Source organism: Epinephelus fuscoguttatus, linkage group LG19, assembly GCF_011397635.1.
Source record: "Epinephelus fuscoguttatus linkage group LG19, E.fuscoguttatus.final_Chr_v1".
Taxonomy (NCBI): Eukaryota; Metazoa; Chordata; class Actinopteri; order Perciformes; family Serranidae; genus Epinephelus; species Epinephelus fuscoguttatus.
In genome coordinates, this window is record NC_064770.1 from 40,344,395 (window position 1) to 40,361,841 (window position 17,447).

Genomic DNA, 17,447 nt, shown 5'->3' on the forward strand with positions numbered 1-17,447 from the left:
ATTTATCAACGCTCCAGTTTGTGTCAGAGTGCGCTCCCACACTCACAATGAGTGTTTCTGAACGCACCACTCACATCATCTTCCTCCATCGTCTAAAACAAAACAACACAACTTGTTAGCTAGCGCTAGCTAATTGTTTTGCCTCCAGCTAAGCCCCGCCCACCAATAAACGTCACTCTGTTTACTAACAGTAAAAGAGAAAGAAAAAAGGCCCTTATGTAGTCGGAGGGCAGACGGGGCGGGTGACACCACCTGGAGTCAGTCTGTGCACGTGCCCAGTCGAGATGCACTGATTTTGAAATTCTGGGACGATAAAGATGTGGGGGGTTTTTATGTTGTTGAGTTTGTTTTTGTTGTTATTTATTCTCCCTTTTGTTGCCAGGGAAACAAAGAAATGGACACAGATTAATAATGGTTTCATCTTTAAACTCACGTCTACAGAACAACTACAGACATTCGTCTTTCTCTTCCTGCTTTTACTTGAAATGTTTCCATAAATCACCTCAAATTTTAAAATAAAATCTGCACGTATTATCGGCCTCTGTGTGTTTCCGAGCTTCAGCGTCTTGGGCTAATAAAAGCTGCTGAGCTGCACAGAGAGCAGAGAGGCGGTCAGACGGAGAGAACGGGGTGAGTCAGAGGTAGAAGAGGCTGAATGGCACTGCAGCGCTCGTAAATCTGACTGCACTGCTGCAGTTATCACACACACACACACACACACACACACACCACACACAGCTCCCCTCCTCCAACGTGGCTGACATGATGTGATGTTACTGTTTCTGCACACACATCATCAAACACCGACTTCACTTCTTCTTCTCTTGTGACCTTTTCTGCTGCCAAAATCTCTTCTTATAAAAGTGTTCAGACTCTGAAGCCTTAAAGGGACAGTTCAACATTTATTTACCTCTTCTTTGAGGGTCAGATGGATGTTAATCTGATGTGTGTGTGTGTGTGTGTGTGTGTGTGTGTGTGTGTGTGTTCAGGGGTTTAGCTTAGCTTAGTATAAAGACTGGAAGCAGAGGGAAACTGTAAGCCTGGCTCAGAGCACAGAATACACGGTGATATAGTCAGAAACTTTATTTTGAAATGAGAAAATATAATAATCTGTCTGTTTTAATTTGTCTTTGCAGAGACCAAGCAGGAGTTGGAGGACCTCACAGCTGACATCAAGAAGACAGCCAATAAAGTTCGCTCAAAATTAAAAGGTACGCGGACATGTTCTCTGGAAACATCTTCATCTTCTACAATTAAACACATACAAGCAGTAAATAATGAAAGAGAGCATCCAGAAAAGAATATTAGATCTCATATGTCCCCAAGTTTTCATGCACTGATGCTTTGTCACACCCCTCAGCGTCTCAAAGCAACGCACAGGGCACCCATTACACACTGTCAAGTCCAGTTCAGACCAAAAAGGAGTTGAATAAAACAATGATGCCAATGCTACGCTCTGTAATGTAGTAAAAAGAAGGTGGTTGACAGGAAGTGACCACCATGAGACGGCGTATCATCTCTAGTCAACAACTCTCTGTGCTTCTGATCTGTAACGTCAACAGGAAGTGACCGCCATGAGACGGCGTATCATCTCTAGTCAACGACTCTCTGTGCTTCTGATCTGTAACGTCAACAGGAAGTGACCGCCATGAGACGGCGTATCATCTCTAGTCAACGACTCTCTGTGCTTCTGATCTGTAACGTTGACAGGAAGTGACCGCCATGAGACGGCGTATCATCTCTAGTCAACAACTCTCTGTGCTTCTGATCCGTAACGTTGACAGGAAGTGACCGCCATGAGACGGCGTATCATCTCTAGTCAACAACTCTCTGTGCTTCTGATCCGTAACGTTGACAGGAAGTGACCGCCATGAGACGGCGTATCATCTCCAGTCAACGACTCTCTGTGCTTCTGATCCGTAACGTCGACAGGAAGTGACCGCCATGAGACGGCGTATCATCTCTAGTCAACGACTCTCTGTGCTTCTGATCTGTAACGTCGACAGGAAGTGACCACTGTGAGACGGCGTATCATCTCTAGTCAACGACTCTCTGTGCTTCTGATCCGTAACGTTGACAGGAAGTGACCGCCATGAGACGGCGTATCATCTCTAGTCAACGACTCTCTGCGCTTCTGATCTGTAACGCTGACAGGAAGTGACCGCCATGAGACGGCGTATCATCTCTAGTCAACGACTCTCTGTGCTTCTGATCTGTAACGTTGACAGGAAGTGACCGCCATGAGACGGCGCATCATCTCTAGTCAACGACTCTCTGTGCTTCTGATCTGTAACGTCGACAGGAAGTGACCGCCATGAGACGGCGCATCATCTCTAGTCAACGACTCTCTGCGCTTCTGATCTGTAACGTCGACAGGAAGTGACCGCCATGAGACGGCGCATCATCTCTAGTCAACGACTCTCTGCGCTTCTGATCTGTAACGTCGACAGGAAGTGACCGCCATGAGACGGCGTATCATCTCTAGTCAACGACTCTCTGCGCTTCTGATCTGTAACGCTGACAGGAAGTGACCGCCATGAGACGGCGTATCATCTCCAGTCAACGACTCTCTGTGCTTCTGATCCGTAACGTCGACAGGAAGTGACCGCCATGAGACGGCGTATCATCTCTAGTCAACGACTCTCTGCGCTTCTGATCTGTAACGTTGACAGGAAGTGACCGCCATGAGACGGTGTATCATCTCTAGTCAACGACTCTCTGCGCTTCTGATCTGTAACGCTGACAGGAAGTGACCACGAACATGTTTTTAAATACAGACGGTATCACATGTGACGTTATAGAGTGTCAGCGTGTTTTACCTTCATCGGGAGATCAGCTGCAGCAGCAGAAAATATTCAGAAACAGTGGTGGTGATTTATCAGGCTGTAATCGCTGGGACAGCCTCACACACACACACACACACACACACACACACACACACACACACACACACACTGTGTTGGTTCATGCTGAAGGTTCAAGGACATCACTGCTTTAATGTGAGCAGCCAGAGGTTTGACTACACACACACAGGCCTGAGGAAAGATGAACACACGTTATGTTGATACACACACACGCACACTGTACATAGGCAGTCTGAGAATAGCAGTGATGGTGGAGATAAAGCTATAATTGGAGTCCCCAAGAGGCCTGACTGTTATTGTCCTGTCACACATGCACACACACACACACACACGCACACACACACACACACACACACACACACACTGCAGTCTGTTTCCTACTGTAGATGTGTCGTCCCTCAGGGGGTGCATGGTGGAGCCCACAGGATCTTTTCTTGAAAAGTCGTTGTCTCAATGTGTCTGTTTCAAATTGTGTGTTCGTACTCGTGAAGTATTTTAATAAAACTACATAAACAGATTTCTCATATTTTTGTTAATAGAAAAAATTGATTTAGTCATCATCGGTTGTAGCACATGGCGGCAAGGGGGTACAGTGGTTAGCACTGTCACTTCACAGCAAGAGGGTTCCGGGTTTGAACCTCGGGATGGGGGAGCACCTCTGTGTGGAGGTGCTCTAACATGTTCTCCCTGTGTCAGCGTGGGTTTCCTCCAGGTGCTCTGACATGTTCTCCCTGTGTCAGCGTGGGTTTCCTCCAGGTGCTCCGACATATTCTCGCTGTGTCAGCGTGGGTTTCCTCCAGGTGCTCTGACATGTTCTCCCTGTGTCAGCGTGGGTTTCCTCCAGGTGCTCTGACATGTTCTCCCTGTGTCAGCGTGGGTTTCCTCCAGGTGCTCTGACATGTTCTCCCCGTGTCAGCGTGGGTTTCCTCCAGGTGCTCTGACATGTTCTCCCCGTGTCAGCGTGGGTTTCCTCCAGGTGCTCTGACATGTTCTCCCCGTGTCAGCGTGGGTTTCCTCCAGGTGCTCTGACATGTTCTCCCTGTGTCAGCGTGGGTTTCCTCCAGGTGCTCTGACATGTTCTCCCCGTGTCAGCGTGGGTTTCCTCCAGGTGCTCTGACATGTTCTCCCTGTGTCAGCGTGGGTTTCCTCCGGATGCTACACAGTACCGCTATTCTGCCATTCTTGTCATCCAAAACGAAAACAAAACATTATATAGAATGGCTGAAAGGGCTCTCCTAAGGGTGACCAATGATTGACTGATGGGTGCTGATGTTTGGTAATGCTCTATTTTACTGCTTCTTGACTCCAATTCGACACTGTCAATCATAACATTCTCATCATTAGACTACATTGTGTGTAGGTATATTTGGAACTGCTCTGAAATGGTTTGAATCATATCTCTCAAATAATTTTCTGTGTCCATTGGTAATTTTGTTTCGTCTTCCCCTCCACTGATGTGTGGGGTGCAACATGGATCTATTCTTGGTCCTGTTCTGTTTTCACTTTACATACTTCCATTAGAAAGCATTATCAGCCATGTTAGTGGAGTATCCCACCGCTGTTATGCTGATGACACACAAATCTACCTGTCCTTTAAGCCACATAATGTTAGCTGTCTGAGCACAAGAAATGGATGACTTGCAATTTTCTGAAACCAAACTCCGACAAGAAGAACTTTTAAGCTCAACAATGGTTTCGCCCCCAGTTATACAGCTGAGCCGAGCCTATCCTCACTAGTCGTCCCTAGGTCGAGGCTGGCAACTAAAGGAAACTGTCCTTTTGCCATCAAGGCCTCGAGGCTCTGGAATTTTCTGCCTGAAGAGATCAGGCTTGTTTTTAAATCATTTATAAAAACATATTTTCATAGGAAAGTTTCCCTTTTAATGCCTCATTTGCAGTGTTTGGCAGTAACACCTAACAGTAATAATATCACAGTTTCTCCAAAACCAAACAACTTGTTACAACCTCACTTTTGTTATCACGTCACTACTGCCTTGAAATACAACATCACATCAGCTGACTCATTTCCGTGATCATGGAGCTGCACAAGAACGTCACAAGGCAGCTGGTGATGACGATGGAAACATATTTTACCTCAGCAGGTGGAAATATTCTTGTTGCTTTGATTCTGTCGGAGGAAAGACGACAGGAACTCTGCTGCTGCAGGAAGTCGGACTAAAACACGTCCTCAAACCTCCGCTCTGAAACACCAGCTATGACTTGAAGCTCCAGGAAATACACCTCACCAAAGGTAAACCCTCCTTGGCGGCAGAGGTCGGCCGTAGCTCTGCACTGGCTAAACAAGCCAAACTGGACTTTACTGGTGGACAGCTGCAGACACAGAGAAGTGATGAAGCTGGTGGTTGGATATGTGCTGGATGAAATGTTGCTCCATGAGTGACTCTCCGTCTGTCAGACAGATCTCTGGGAAAACACTGCTCACAGGTAACTGAAGACCTCCATGTAAAAAGAAGCTGTCTGTCCTCAGCTGCACTCACCTGTGGTCACTGTGACATTCACACAGAGACACATGTGAAGTTTGAGGAGATACACAGGTACTGGTTTTATGGGGTGCAATGGAAAAGTACTATATCAAGTAGTGTAACTAATTAAATTTTTTTATAATTTTTAAAAAATATTTTATGTTATTGTTTCTTATTTACATGCACTTTGTGACCTTGTTTAGATCATTGATCTACAAATAAATTATTATTATTATTATTATATTTAAATAATGAGGCTCAGAACGTCTCTGATTTTCCTGGTCACAAAAACAATTCCATTTTATGTAAGAACAAACAAACAAACAAACATACAAACATCACTTTGTGTTTTGAAACTAAAGATGTCCTCAAAGTGTCACACACACACACACACACACACACACACACACACACGCATGCACGGGCGTGCGCACGCACACACACACACACACACACACACACACACACACACACACACAAACAAGGACTCACAATCTGTTGCTTACTCACCCAGTTTTATCTCACTGTCACAAAAATCCACACAGATACACACAAATAAACCACACACACACACACACACACACCATCAGTGCGGTGTGATATTGCTGAGTCATCGTGGATCCAGCAGAGAGCAGCTGGGCCACGAGCCAGCACACACACACACACACACACACACACATTATATAAGCGCTTCAGTTCGTCTCATCACTCGCTGGAGACAAACCGACATCACAGAGTCACATGACACCAGGACAGACCTGCAGCTGGTTACCATGGCGTACACACACACACACACACACACACACACAGTTCCAGCTGATGAATTAATTATCAGCTCTGATTTTTGTGTAACACAGATTTGACCTCACAGGACTTCACCTGCAGCCAAACTGAAGCTTCACAGTCAGTTGACGGCGGCAGTGTCTCCTACAGGCCGCCGATGACATCACACACACGATACATTATAAACCCTTTGCGTCAATTTGCCCAAAATATACAGATACTTTTCAGAGCTTTGAATCCGTCTGTACACACAGATTTGTATGTACTGATACGAGTTCTAACTTCCAACTTGTCAAACACAGAGCTGCCTGATTATGGCCGACGTGATCATCCACATTATTTATCATCAATATGGAGTTAGCATGTTAGCATGTTAGCACTACCTGTTCCCTGGTCTCAAAGTCAGTGTGTTTTTAGTTAGACATCTGAAATAATACAAATAATAATTTGATGACTGAAGAGACTTTCACCTTCTGTTCTACGACATAAAACACATCGTTATACAGAATACAGCTGCAAGCGGCCATCTTGTGATTCAAGTGAGCACAGACTGTAAAAGCTGCCAAGAGTTTTGACAGTTTACAACACCTGCATTAAAATGAACCAACACATCCTCACTGTGACCTCGTCACATGTCCACGTTTGGTCATGGACTTTCCACGTCCACATATGGCGTCCAAGGTACCCTGGGTGTGTTGGTTGTTGACGTTCTGGGACGCCGTGTCAACTTCAGCCTGTTACATGCATTGTCTGTTTTCAAAATACACTTCTGTTTTCACAGGAAATGTACAGTTTACATACAGTCTCTTTCAAAATAAAAGCACTACACAACACACAGTTACGTTTAGCCAACACACACACCTTACGTTTAGCACACACACCGTGGTTACACACACACACGTGGTTACGTTTAGCCGACACACACATGGTTACGTTTAGCCGACACACACACGTGGTTACGTTTAGCCGACACACACACACGTGGTTACGTTTAGCCGACACACACACACGTGGTTACGTTTAGCCGACACACACACGTGGTTACGTTTAGCCAACACACACACGTGGTTATCTTTAGCCAACACACACACGTGGTTACGTTTAGCCAACACACACGTGGTTACGTTTAGCCAGCACACACACGTGGTTACGTTTAGCCGACACACACACATGGTTACGTTTAGCCAACACACACTTGGTTACGTTTAGCCGGCACACACACGTGGTTACGTTTAGCCGACACATACACACGTGGTTACGTTTAGCCGACACACACACGTGGTTACGTTTAGCCAACACACACACGTGGTTATCTTTAGCCAACACACACACGTGGTTACATTTAGCCAACATACACGTGGTTACATTTAGCCAGCACACACACACGTGGTTACGTTTAGCCGACACACACACGTGGTTACGTTTAGCCAACGTACACACGTGGTTACGTTTAGCCAACACACACTTGGTTACGTTTAGCCACACACACGTGGTTACGTTTAGCCAACGTACACACGTGGTTACGTTTAGCCAACACACACTTGGTTACGTTTAGCCAGCACACACACATGGTTACGTTTAGCTGACACACACACGTGGTTACGTTTAGCCGACACACACACGTGGTTACGTTTAGCCAACACACACACGTGGTTACGTTTAGCCGACACACACACGTGGTTACGTTTAGCCAACACACACTTGGTTACGTTTAGCCGACACACACACGTGGTTACGTTTAGCCAACGTACACACGTGGTTACGTTTAGCCAACACACACTTGGTTACGTTTAGCCAACACACACGTGGTTACGTTTAGCCGACACACACACGTGGTTACGTTTAGCCAACACACACACACGTGGTTATCTTTAGCCAACACACACACGTGGTTACGTTTAGCCAACACACACACGTGGTTACATTTAGCCGACACACACACGTGGTTACGTTTAGCCAACACACACACGTGGTTACGTTTAGCCGACACACACACGTGGTTACGTTTAGCCAACTGCAAGAATGAGTCCTAAACCTCAGAGATGAGTGAGCATGTTAGCATGTTAGCATGTTAGCACTTTCTGTTCACTCATCTTGAAGTCAGTGTGTTTTTGGTTCAATGTGTGAATTAATTAGACATCTATGGTTAACACAAGCTGAGGAGACTTTCACGTCCTGTTCCATGATTGTGTCTTAACACAAGTGGCTACATCAGACTACAGAACGTCCTCACACTAAACACGACTTTACAGCCTCATTGTGGTGGTGATGTTACGTCATGTGACTGTGGAGTGGTTTGTTTACAACCTAATGTTAGCTTTTAATCTCTTTTTACCCAGTCTGAAAACTTTCTGGTGTTTTTCAGACTCAAACCATGTATGTGTGTCTGTCCATCTGACTTCCTGTCTGCATCTCTAAGCTTGGAGCTCATTGGTTCCTGCTGAGGATCTTTGAAGACACAGATCCATAGTTTGACCAGTCGCTCCTTTGAACAGCTGTTCACAGGAGGAAATAATGACTTTATTCAGGGACTATTTTCAGCGGCGGATTAATCTGCATTGGGTGCTGCAGTGAGTGTTTGTGTCAGCAGGACAGTGTATAAAATAATCTACAGTGTGTGTTCATACTGATGAAGGAAGGTGTGTCTCTGATCAGACCTGTCCTCCATTAACTCAATCAGCCGTTCATGTGTCATAAAGACGATGTCAAACTCAGACCCACGAAGAAGAACGAGTCAAACAACGACTTCACATTTCAGGAGCAAAACGTTTCAGAGCTGGTCCTGCAGATTTGTCTCTGTCGGAGAATCTGTGTCCTCGACTTGTTGTTGTTGTTGTGAATCTCTGCAAGGACTCAAGTGTCGTCTTTGTCCTGCTGACTGCGAGTGTTTCTCAGCTCTGTGGGCGTCTGCAGACCAGAATATCCACACGCTTTATTAAAGTGTGTCTCCCTGGGTGAATAAGAAAGTATTAAAGCTTCAGCAGAGCGATGAGGTGGTGCTGATGGAGGAGGAGGAGGAGGAGGAGGACTGTTGTGTGTTAAGTAAGGAGAAAGAGAAGACGATCAGTTCATCCAGAACTAAACCTGGAAATCATAATAAATGTAATAATAATAATAATAATCACTAGTCCATACCCATTGAGTACAGCATACCATACCATGACTTAGTCCTACCAAACATTAGAAACAACACCAACATTGGTCCACAGGGGGAGCCACAGCGATCGGTCGCATTTTAGCCATTTTGAAGCATTTTTCTGTTGTTATAGCGCCACCCAGTTGCCAATTAGAGTTAAATTTCTCCAGTCACCTTGAGGCGTCCTGTTCTACATATCTACCAAGTTTAGTAAAAATCCATATGGCGGTTAGGCCTAGATAAGAAATGAGCTCTCTAGCGCCCCCATTTTGTTTGATGGGGTCAATAATGGAGGGGTCCCCTCAGATTATGTGTGGTCATATGCCTACAAAGTTGCGTGGTGATGGGTGAAACCCTTGAGATGTTCTACACCTTTATGTGATGAGCCACGCCCTCCGCAATATTCATTGCCTTATAGAAGCTCAGTTTTAGGAAGTTTTCCAACTTTTGCCAAGAGGGAACTTTAGATATTGCTCCCTAGATTATGTTCACCCAGTTTCATGCAGATCGCTCAAACTTCCTAGGAAGAGATCCATTTGAAGTGTTTTTCAAAAAATTCAAAATGGTGGAAAATCTATATAAGCGGAAGTTATGGGTTCTTGAGGCAAATGTGTTCCTCATGAGGAGAGGCATCTCTGTGCAAAGTTTCATGTCTCTACCACATACGGGGCATGAGATATGCCCATTCAAAGTTTGACATTTCAGTGGGTTGCTATAGCGCCCCCCTTTGGCCAATTGATGTAATATTGCTTCATTGGCATCCTCCCATGTTAATGCAGAAACATATTTCCTTCCTGTATGATCTGGATTTGTTGACGTTGTGTCATGAAGTGACCCAGACGAGTTTAATCTGTTTACTGTCTGACACTGAAGATAATTGTTGTTTTATTGTGGCGGGGTGAGTGGAGCCAAGACTTTCACAATAAGAGCATCAACTGAAATGTCCCTGTTTGTGTTTCTGCAGCAATCGAGCAGAGCATCGAGCAGGAGGAGGGTCTCAACAGATCATCAGCGGACCTCAGGATCCGTAAGACACAGGTGAGTCTGGTCCAGGTGTTCACACACACACACACACACACACACACATACACACACACACACGCACAGGATGACAAGTGACATCATCAGAAGCAGTTGGCGAGGTTTCTAGGTTTTTTTTGTTTGTTCGTTTATTTGTTTGTTTTCTTTTGCGCTGAATTCATCTGAGAAGCAACTTAGTTTTTTGAGTGTGAAGATTTTATTCATTCATCATTTACCTTCAAAAAACAAAATAATGACGTAATTATCATGAACAACTCACATCTCACACAGGAGTGTTTAAACCTCTCCAGTGAATGAATGAATGAATGAATGAATTAATGAATGCAGAACACGTGCAGAGCATCAGCATTTAAATAATTTAAACATAGTGGTAAACACACACACACATTAAACTGGAGTATGATTATTTTATGTTTAGTTTTTTTTGTCGTTTTTCTTTTTGCATCATTCAAACTCAGCAGTGAATGAGTGATTCATGCTCAGTGAAAAGTGAAGGAATAACAGGCTTCTATGTTTATATTTTTTTAATATGTCTTGATGTGTAAAATATGAACAGGAAGTGAATAAATCAGCGCTCAGATGTCACAGAGCTGAACTCAGGGAGTCTGCAGCCTGTCTGCTGTGACCCCGCAGCATTCTGCTCTGTGATTGGCTGCTGCCTCCCTCCCTCCTTCCTCCCCATCAGTCTGCTGCCTCCTGGTGGAGGAGAGCAGAACTGCAGCTCCAACTCCTTACACAACCTCCACACACACACACACACACACACACACACACACACGATGAGATACTCACTCAATATTTACAGATATTCATTCAGATAAAACTGTTTACAGGTGAAAATGTCTCATGATGAACTCGAGCTTCTTCCCTCAGGACGTCCTGAACGAGGTCGCTGCTCACTCCTGACACAGTCACCTCCACCGCCCCCTTCATCTGCACCATGTTTATATTTTGTACAGATCATCTGATCTTTGTTGTTTCTCTGTAAAGTTGTATTTAATGTCCTGTCAGAGCAGCAGAGCCGCTCTCTTCACCGTGTTGGAGATATGTGACAAATAAAAACCTAAAATCTGATGGAAATATCTGATTTCTAAATTTGTCTTTAAAACCCACAGCTGACGTCCTCTCATCCTCTGTCTCGTCTTCTGTCTCGTCTTCTGTTGTCCTGCAGCACTCGACGCTGTCACGTAAGTTTGTGGAGGTGATGACTGAGTACAATACCACGCAGTCCAAGTACCGCGACCGCTGCAAGGACCGCATCCAGAGACAGCTGGAGATCAGTGAGTGCACACACACACACACACACACACACACACACACACACACACACACACACACACACACACACACACACACACACACACACACAACTTGTATACAAACGGCAGCTCCTTAAGCTGCAGACAAACAAATAGTTTATTTATTTTCTTCATTCAACATCATGAGAGGTTAAGATAAAATAAACTCTCACTGAATGTCAGATATGACACAATAAATGTAAATATTTATTTCCTTTAAAGTTCAAATTTAAATCTGATCTAATGGTTGTGTTCTCGTTACCTCATAATAAATCGTTTACTCACTGGGAGGAGTGGACTCATTTAGACTGACATATTCATCTGGACACAGCCAGGTTTCAGTGAGACTGAGTAAATCAATATGATTATCTGATATTAATTCGTTTACTAACACTGCTTTAGACGATAGAGACCTGATATTTAACAGTCCGCATTTAATTCTCCTGTTTTGTCTTTCTGTCACAGAAGAGGTTTTAATTTTTATGAGGTTGTTATGCACAACTCCTCTTTGTTTAATTTTAGATTTAAATAATTTAGGTGGTCGGGGGACAGACACCGTTTGTATAAAACTATTAAAACTATGGCTGGGTAACTGAACTAGAAGCTTAGAGAAGCCTGTAGGACTGCGACTCTGAGTCCTGGTCTCAACTCTGGGTTGTCAACCCAGAAGGATAGGAAGGACGTCACTTTAGATAAAAGCCTCAGCTGGAAGAAGCTGGATTTGACAACCGAATTTACCTGTTCATCAAATTTCAAATCATTGTCAAATACCACACCCAAATTTTTTGCAGTAGGTTTTATGTATGCTTCCAGGGAGCCCAATTCAATATGTGATACATCACGGGCACCACTGGGTCCAAATAACAAAAGTTCAGTTTTGGCTTCATTGAAGCTGAAAAAAATTCAGGGCCATCCAGGATTTAACATCCTGCAGGCAGTTCAATAGTGGTTTTAATGAATTAGAATTTTTCTGGTTCAAAGGCAAGTAAATTTGAGTGTCATCGGCATAACAATGGAATGACATGCCATACTTCCTAAAAATAGATCCTCAGGGAAGCAGGTAGAGGCAGAATAGAGCTTAGCCCGAGATCAGAACCCTGAGGGACTCCACATGGGAAAGGCACTGGGGAGGATACAGTGTCACCAAGACAAACAAAAACTTGTGTCGGACAGACAGGACCTGAACCAGTCCAGAGCAGTACCTCTAATGCCTACGCACTGTTCCAGGCGCGAGATGAGAAGACTGTGGTCTACAGTATCAAAGGCAGCTGTGAGATCTAAAAGCAAGAGAAGGCAGAGTGCCCAGAATCAGTAGCAAGTAAAAGATCATTAAAACATTTTAAAAGTGCAGTTTCAGTGCTATGTAGGGTTTTAAAACCAGATTGAAATACGTCAAGGATGCCAGTCATGTCTAGAAAGGAATAATGATATATAATATTGTGAATGTAGAGAAAATAATTCTCTCTCCACATGTCAGGAGGTTTTTAACGACCTCTCAGAGCACAGCAGTAATACAGCCTCGTTTATTGTTGTGTGAAATATTTGACTCCGCTCTCTGGTGCCATCCATGGGCTGTATCTATGACATCATAAAGGACACATAGTGATGTTTACAACTTTTGAAATTAACAAATCTATTTTCATACGTGAAGGCAAAATAAATGAGACTTAAATCTGACACACTGGACCTTTAAAGGTCAGGTGAGTCCAGCTGACGTCACGTCACAGCACCGGCTCATTTATCATCTCTGTAACATTCGTTTTGTGAGTCAGAAAATGTCTGATAATGTTTGTGAGTTATATTCTAATACCTGTGACATCACTGTGCGTGTGTGTTACTCTGACAGGAAGTGACAACACTCCTCACTGTTTGACCTTAATTAAACTTTGTCACCTTTTTTCACACTAACTGCAGCAGATACTTGTTTTTTTCTGTTTTACTTCAGTCGGAACAAACTTCATGTTGTTTCATTAAAAACAAAAAAAACTGCTCACCAGGTCAAACATGACAAATAAAGGCACAGAGTGACAGTGAGGAGTTGCTCTGTGCAGCACAGGAACAGACATGTGACTGCTTTCATGTTCTTTGGGGGATTTTCGGGGGATTTGGCGGTTGCCTAGCAACACATTTTAATCCTAATCTACCTGTGGTGATATTCTGTGTTTACGTTCACTGAATCATCTGTTGTTGATCAGCCAGAGCTCAGGTGCTTCATTCACATGACAGACCACGTAACACATGGTGATGGGGGGGTCACGGTCTGAGGGTCAATAAGCAAGCACAATACACTGTATACACAGACTGTGATACAGAACCAAAACTCATGAGCGTTTCTTCCGCTGTCATTAGCAACATTTAGCACAAGAAGCTGATTAGCTGTGAGTCAGTCACACCGTGGCGAGAGCAAATGAAAGGGCGGAGCTGGAGAGCAGTTGTGTATAAAGGCCCCGACACGCCAAACCAACATCAAAGAACTGGCAGTGACGAAGGTTGACCAACATGTTGCACATGAACACACCACAGGGACGTCAGCCAACAGCAAACCAGCATGAATGTTCTGCTCCTTTAGACGAGTCATGCTCGGCACAAAATGAAAAGCTGCACGACTTTTGAATTTACCACACAGCCAGGTCGTTTAGTGACATCACATCATCCTGATCTGTGAGATTTTAAAATGAAATCAGTCCATTTGCAGTTTTATGTCTGGCAGCATGGTTCTGATCTGGGACCTCTCTGCCCTTCCACGTGCCTACGCAGAAAGCTTAAGGCAGAGCAGTGTGCTCTCTGATGAGAATTTCGTGGTCGAAGGTCAAAGGTCAGTGTGACCTCACATAACTGGGAATTCACTCACTAATTCTGACCAAACTTGACACAAATGTCTAACAGGATAAAATAATGAAGGTCAAAAGGTCAAAGGTCAGCTTGACTGTGACATCATCATGTTCTAACGTCATATCTCAGGAACAGAAGGGGAAACATTTGGTCAGATACTGAAATGGTGACTCTAATCTTGAAAATGTGCTGATGATACAACCATGGGGCAGACTGGTGGGCGGAGCCATACAGCGGTGTGGGTGGTGATTCTCGACAGTGAGATGTTAAAGGACCAAAAACATCATCAGAATCATCCAGTCAATCATAGTCACCCTCATATGTGACCCCTAACTTACCATGTGACACGTGGCGTACTGTGTGACACATGACGTACCATGTGACTGCGGTGATGTTGAGGTGTTCTGGGCTCTAAACGTTGTCTCTCTGTGTTCTGTTCGCAGCTGGGAGAACCACCACCAACGAAGAACTAGAGGACATGTTGGAGAGTGGCAAGCTGGCCATCTTCACCGATGATGTAAGCACCGCACCTGAGCCCGTCTGTCGCCACGGGTCGCTTTAACCTGAGCCATTCTGCTTCCCTTAGTTATTACACTAAGCTATGTGGGATGCAGAATTGCCAGAAGGTGCGCTGAGACATCAAGTGAACACGGTCGTTGTCACATGACATGTAACGATAGGAGGATGCACCGGGAAGCTCTTATTTTGATGGAGTCACCTCACACTCATCATTTGCTCCTTCAAAGTAAGAGCTGAAATAGGTGCATGCGCCTCTGCCTCTGGCCAAAGCTGAGAGTGTCACATGACCTGATGGCTGTCATCAGGTCGGTAACTTAAAACTGAGCTGAAAACCAAAAGGTTTCACTCCGAGCTTCTCTGGTTGAACCACATCCACCTGTGATGTCACAGTGTAGTGACCAGCATGCTTCAACCTGTGGAGGTCAGGAACATGGTTTACAGCTGGTGTTGAGTTACTCTGTGATCAGGTAAGTAGGTTAGCAACAGCGCACCACAGGAACCAAGGACACCGGAGGTCAAAGGTCATCACATTTTATACCAACTGAATATTCAGCATGACAGATGAAAGGCCTTCACACGCCGAGGGTGTGTGTATAAATGTGATGTATGAAGAATATGAACATGTAAAACACTCGCCTGCAAATGTTAAGAATCAAAACTATTTGTACTAGGACGCCACTGACCCAGATCAGTGTCCATCAGTCTGTCTCTGGTCAGTACCGGTAATGCAGTGAACTACTGCCGCACTCAAAACAGTCCAAAAGTTGAGTGTGGATTGACACTTCTCACCCTCACCGGTCGCCATCTTTGTGACGTAGCAAAAGTCTCATCTTCTGACATGGCGGCTGGAGACAACAAGGAGCTGTTAGTTCGACATGTTTTTGCACCAAGAACCAAAACTGTTGTTGAATAGAAGCTGTCAATGGTGTTTGTTCGGTCTGTGATGATTTGGTGCCAACAACAATAATGTGAGTGCTAACGTTAGCTAGCTAACTAACTTGATCGTAGCTACAGCGACACAGTGTAATCAGCATGAACATTGTGGTGTCAGTTTGATTTATGTGTGGGTGGAGATAGCGGTCAGATGCTGGTGATAATGCTCCACCGTCTGTTTGCAAGTCAGTTAAAGAAGAAAAGGTCGTCAAAGGACGCCGTTGTCACTTCCCAAGAGTGCAAAATGGCAGTGCAAGATTTGAGACAACACTACTCTGTTGAAATTAGTGCTCCATGCAAGAAGAACGCATTGCACTACATAGGAGTTTAGCAATTCAGTTTGTCCGTGAGGGAGAGAAATACAGAAGGGATAAGTTAGTAAGGAGGCAAGGGTGTGGCCGCCTAGAAGGTGCTTGTGATTGGGAAATGCAAGTAGATTTAGGGGGAAAGCTTGTTGTTCCCCAGGAAATAGTTTGTACCAGGCAGAGGCCTGACTTAGTGTTGTGGTCAGTGAGTCAACAGATAGTTTATTTCATTGAGCTGACAGTTCCTTGGGAAGACTCAGTGGAAGAAGCCTATGAAAGAAAAAAGCTTAGATATGCAGACTTAGGAGCAGAAGCTGAGCAGCGAGGATGGAAGACTAGGATTTGTCCAGTGGAAGTGGGGTGTAGGGGATTCATAGCAAGATCAGCTGTCTCGCTCCTGGGGGAACTCGGAGTGCGGGGACAGAGTTTGAGGAAGACAGTGAGGGAAATGTCAGATGAAGCAGCCAGAGCTAGTCAGTGGATTTGGATGAGGAGAAATAATGTCAGTTGGGGAACTACTAAGCAGGGTACATAACTCCTTGAGATCAGGTGGAGAGATCCACTTCCTCTCAGGAGGAAGTCCAGGAAGAGGAAGGTTATTTAAGTGTGGGAGTGGCCTATTTGAATCCCTTTTGTTTGAGACCATGCTGCAAGGTGAGTGTGTTTGCTGATCCTGTGAGTTTATTTATCTCCTTTAACTTTAGCTTATATTGTAGTTATGCTATGTAGCGTGTGAAATAGAGTGTGGTGAATGTGCTAGGAAAGGTAGTATCAGCACTGTCTCTACCTGGAGCTCGCATGTACGGTGCCTGGGTTTGTTGAAGGTGGCAGTGCTGTTTGGGCTGAGAAAGCCATGTGTAAGTAAGGTAAAGGAGGTTGTTGGGTTGGTGTGGGGAGCAGTGAGACCTGGCATTAGGGGAGTGTCTCTGGGACGCCAGAGATCACTGTCTAGCCTCCTGGAGGTGTCGTGGGACCAACTAGACGAAACACCGGTGAAAGGAGGTGACATGACCCCAAAGACATGTTAGTTATCACTGCTCACTGGTCTGTATAGTTAAGCCTTGCCATAATAGCTTATCATTGGGCTTAGGAGGTTATTCACTGAGTGCTGATCCTTTCTCTAGAGCACAAACTTTATTTATTTGTTTATTTGAATTAATTGAATTGTACTCACAGACGTACGTAGCGAACAAAGTGCACTACACTGTGTTGCTGTTTAATAACCTTCAGAAGTACAGGTGCAACGTGATTGG

At 44.6% G+C, this 17,447-nt stretch overlaps 1 protein-coding gene across 1 annotated transcript in view; it reads left to right on the forward strand.

The window, feature by feature from the left end:
- The window catches only part of stx1b (syntaxin 1B), a 75,420-nt gene that overhangs the window by 49,076 nt on the left and 8,897 nt on the right, over positions 1-17,447 (forward strand). The window contains exons 4-7 of the mRNA XM_049561144.1: positions 1,137-1,211; positions 10,231-10,304; positions 11,479-11,587; positions 14,881-14,954. Coding sequence (XP_049417101.1) covers positions 1,137-1,211; positions 10,231-10,304; positions 11,479-11,587; positions 14,881-14,954 — 332 coding nt within the window. The remainder of the gene's footprint in view (positions 1-1,136; positions 1,212-10,230; positions 10,305-11,478; positions 11,588-14,880; positions 14,955-17,447) is intronic.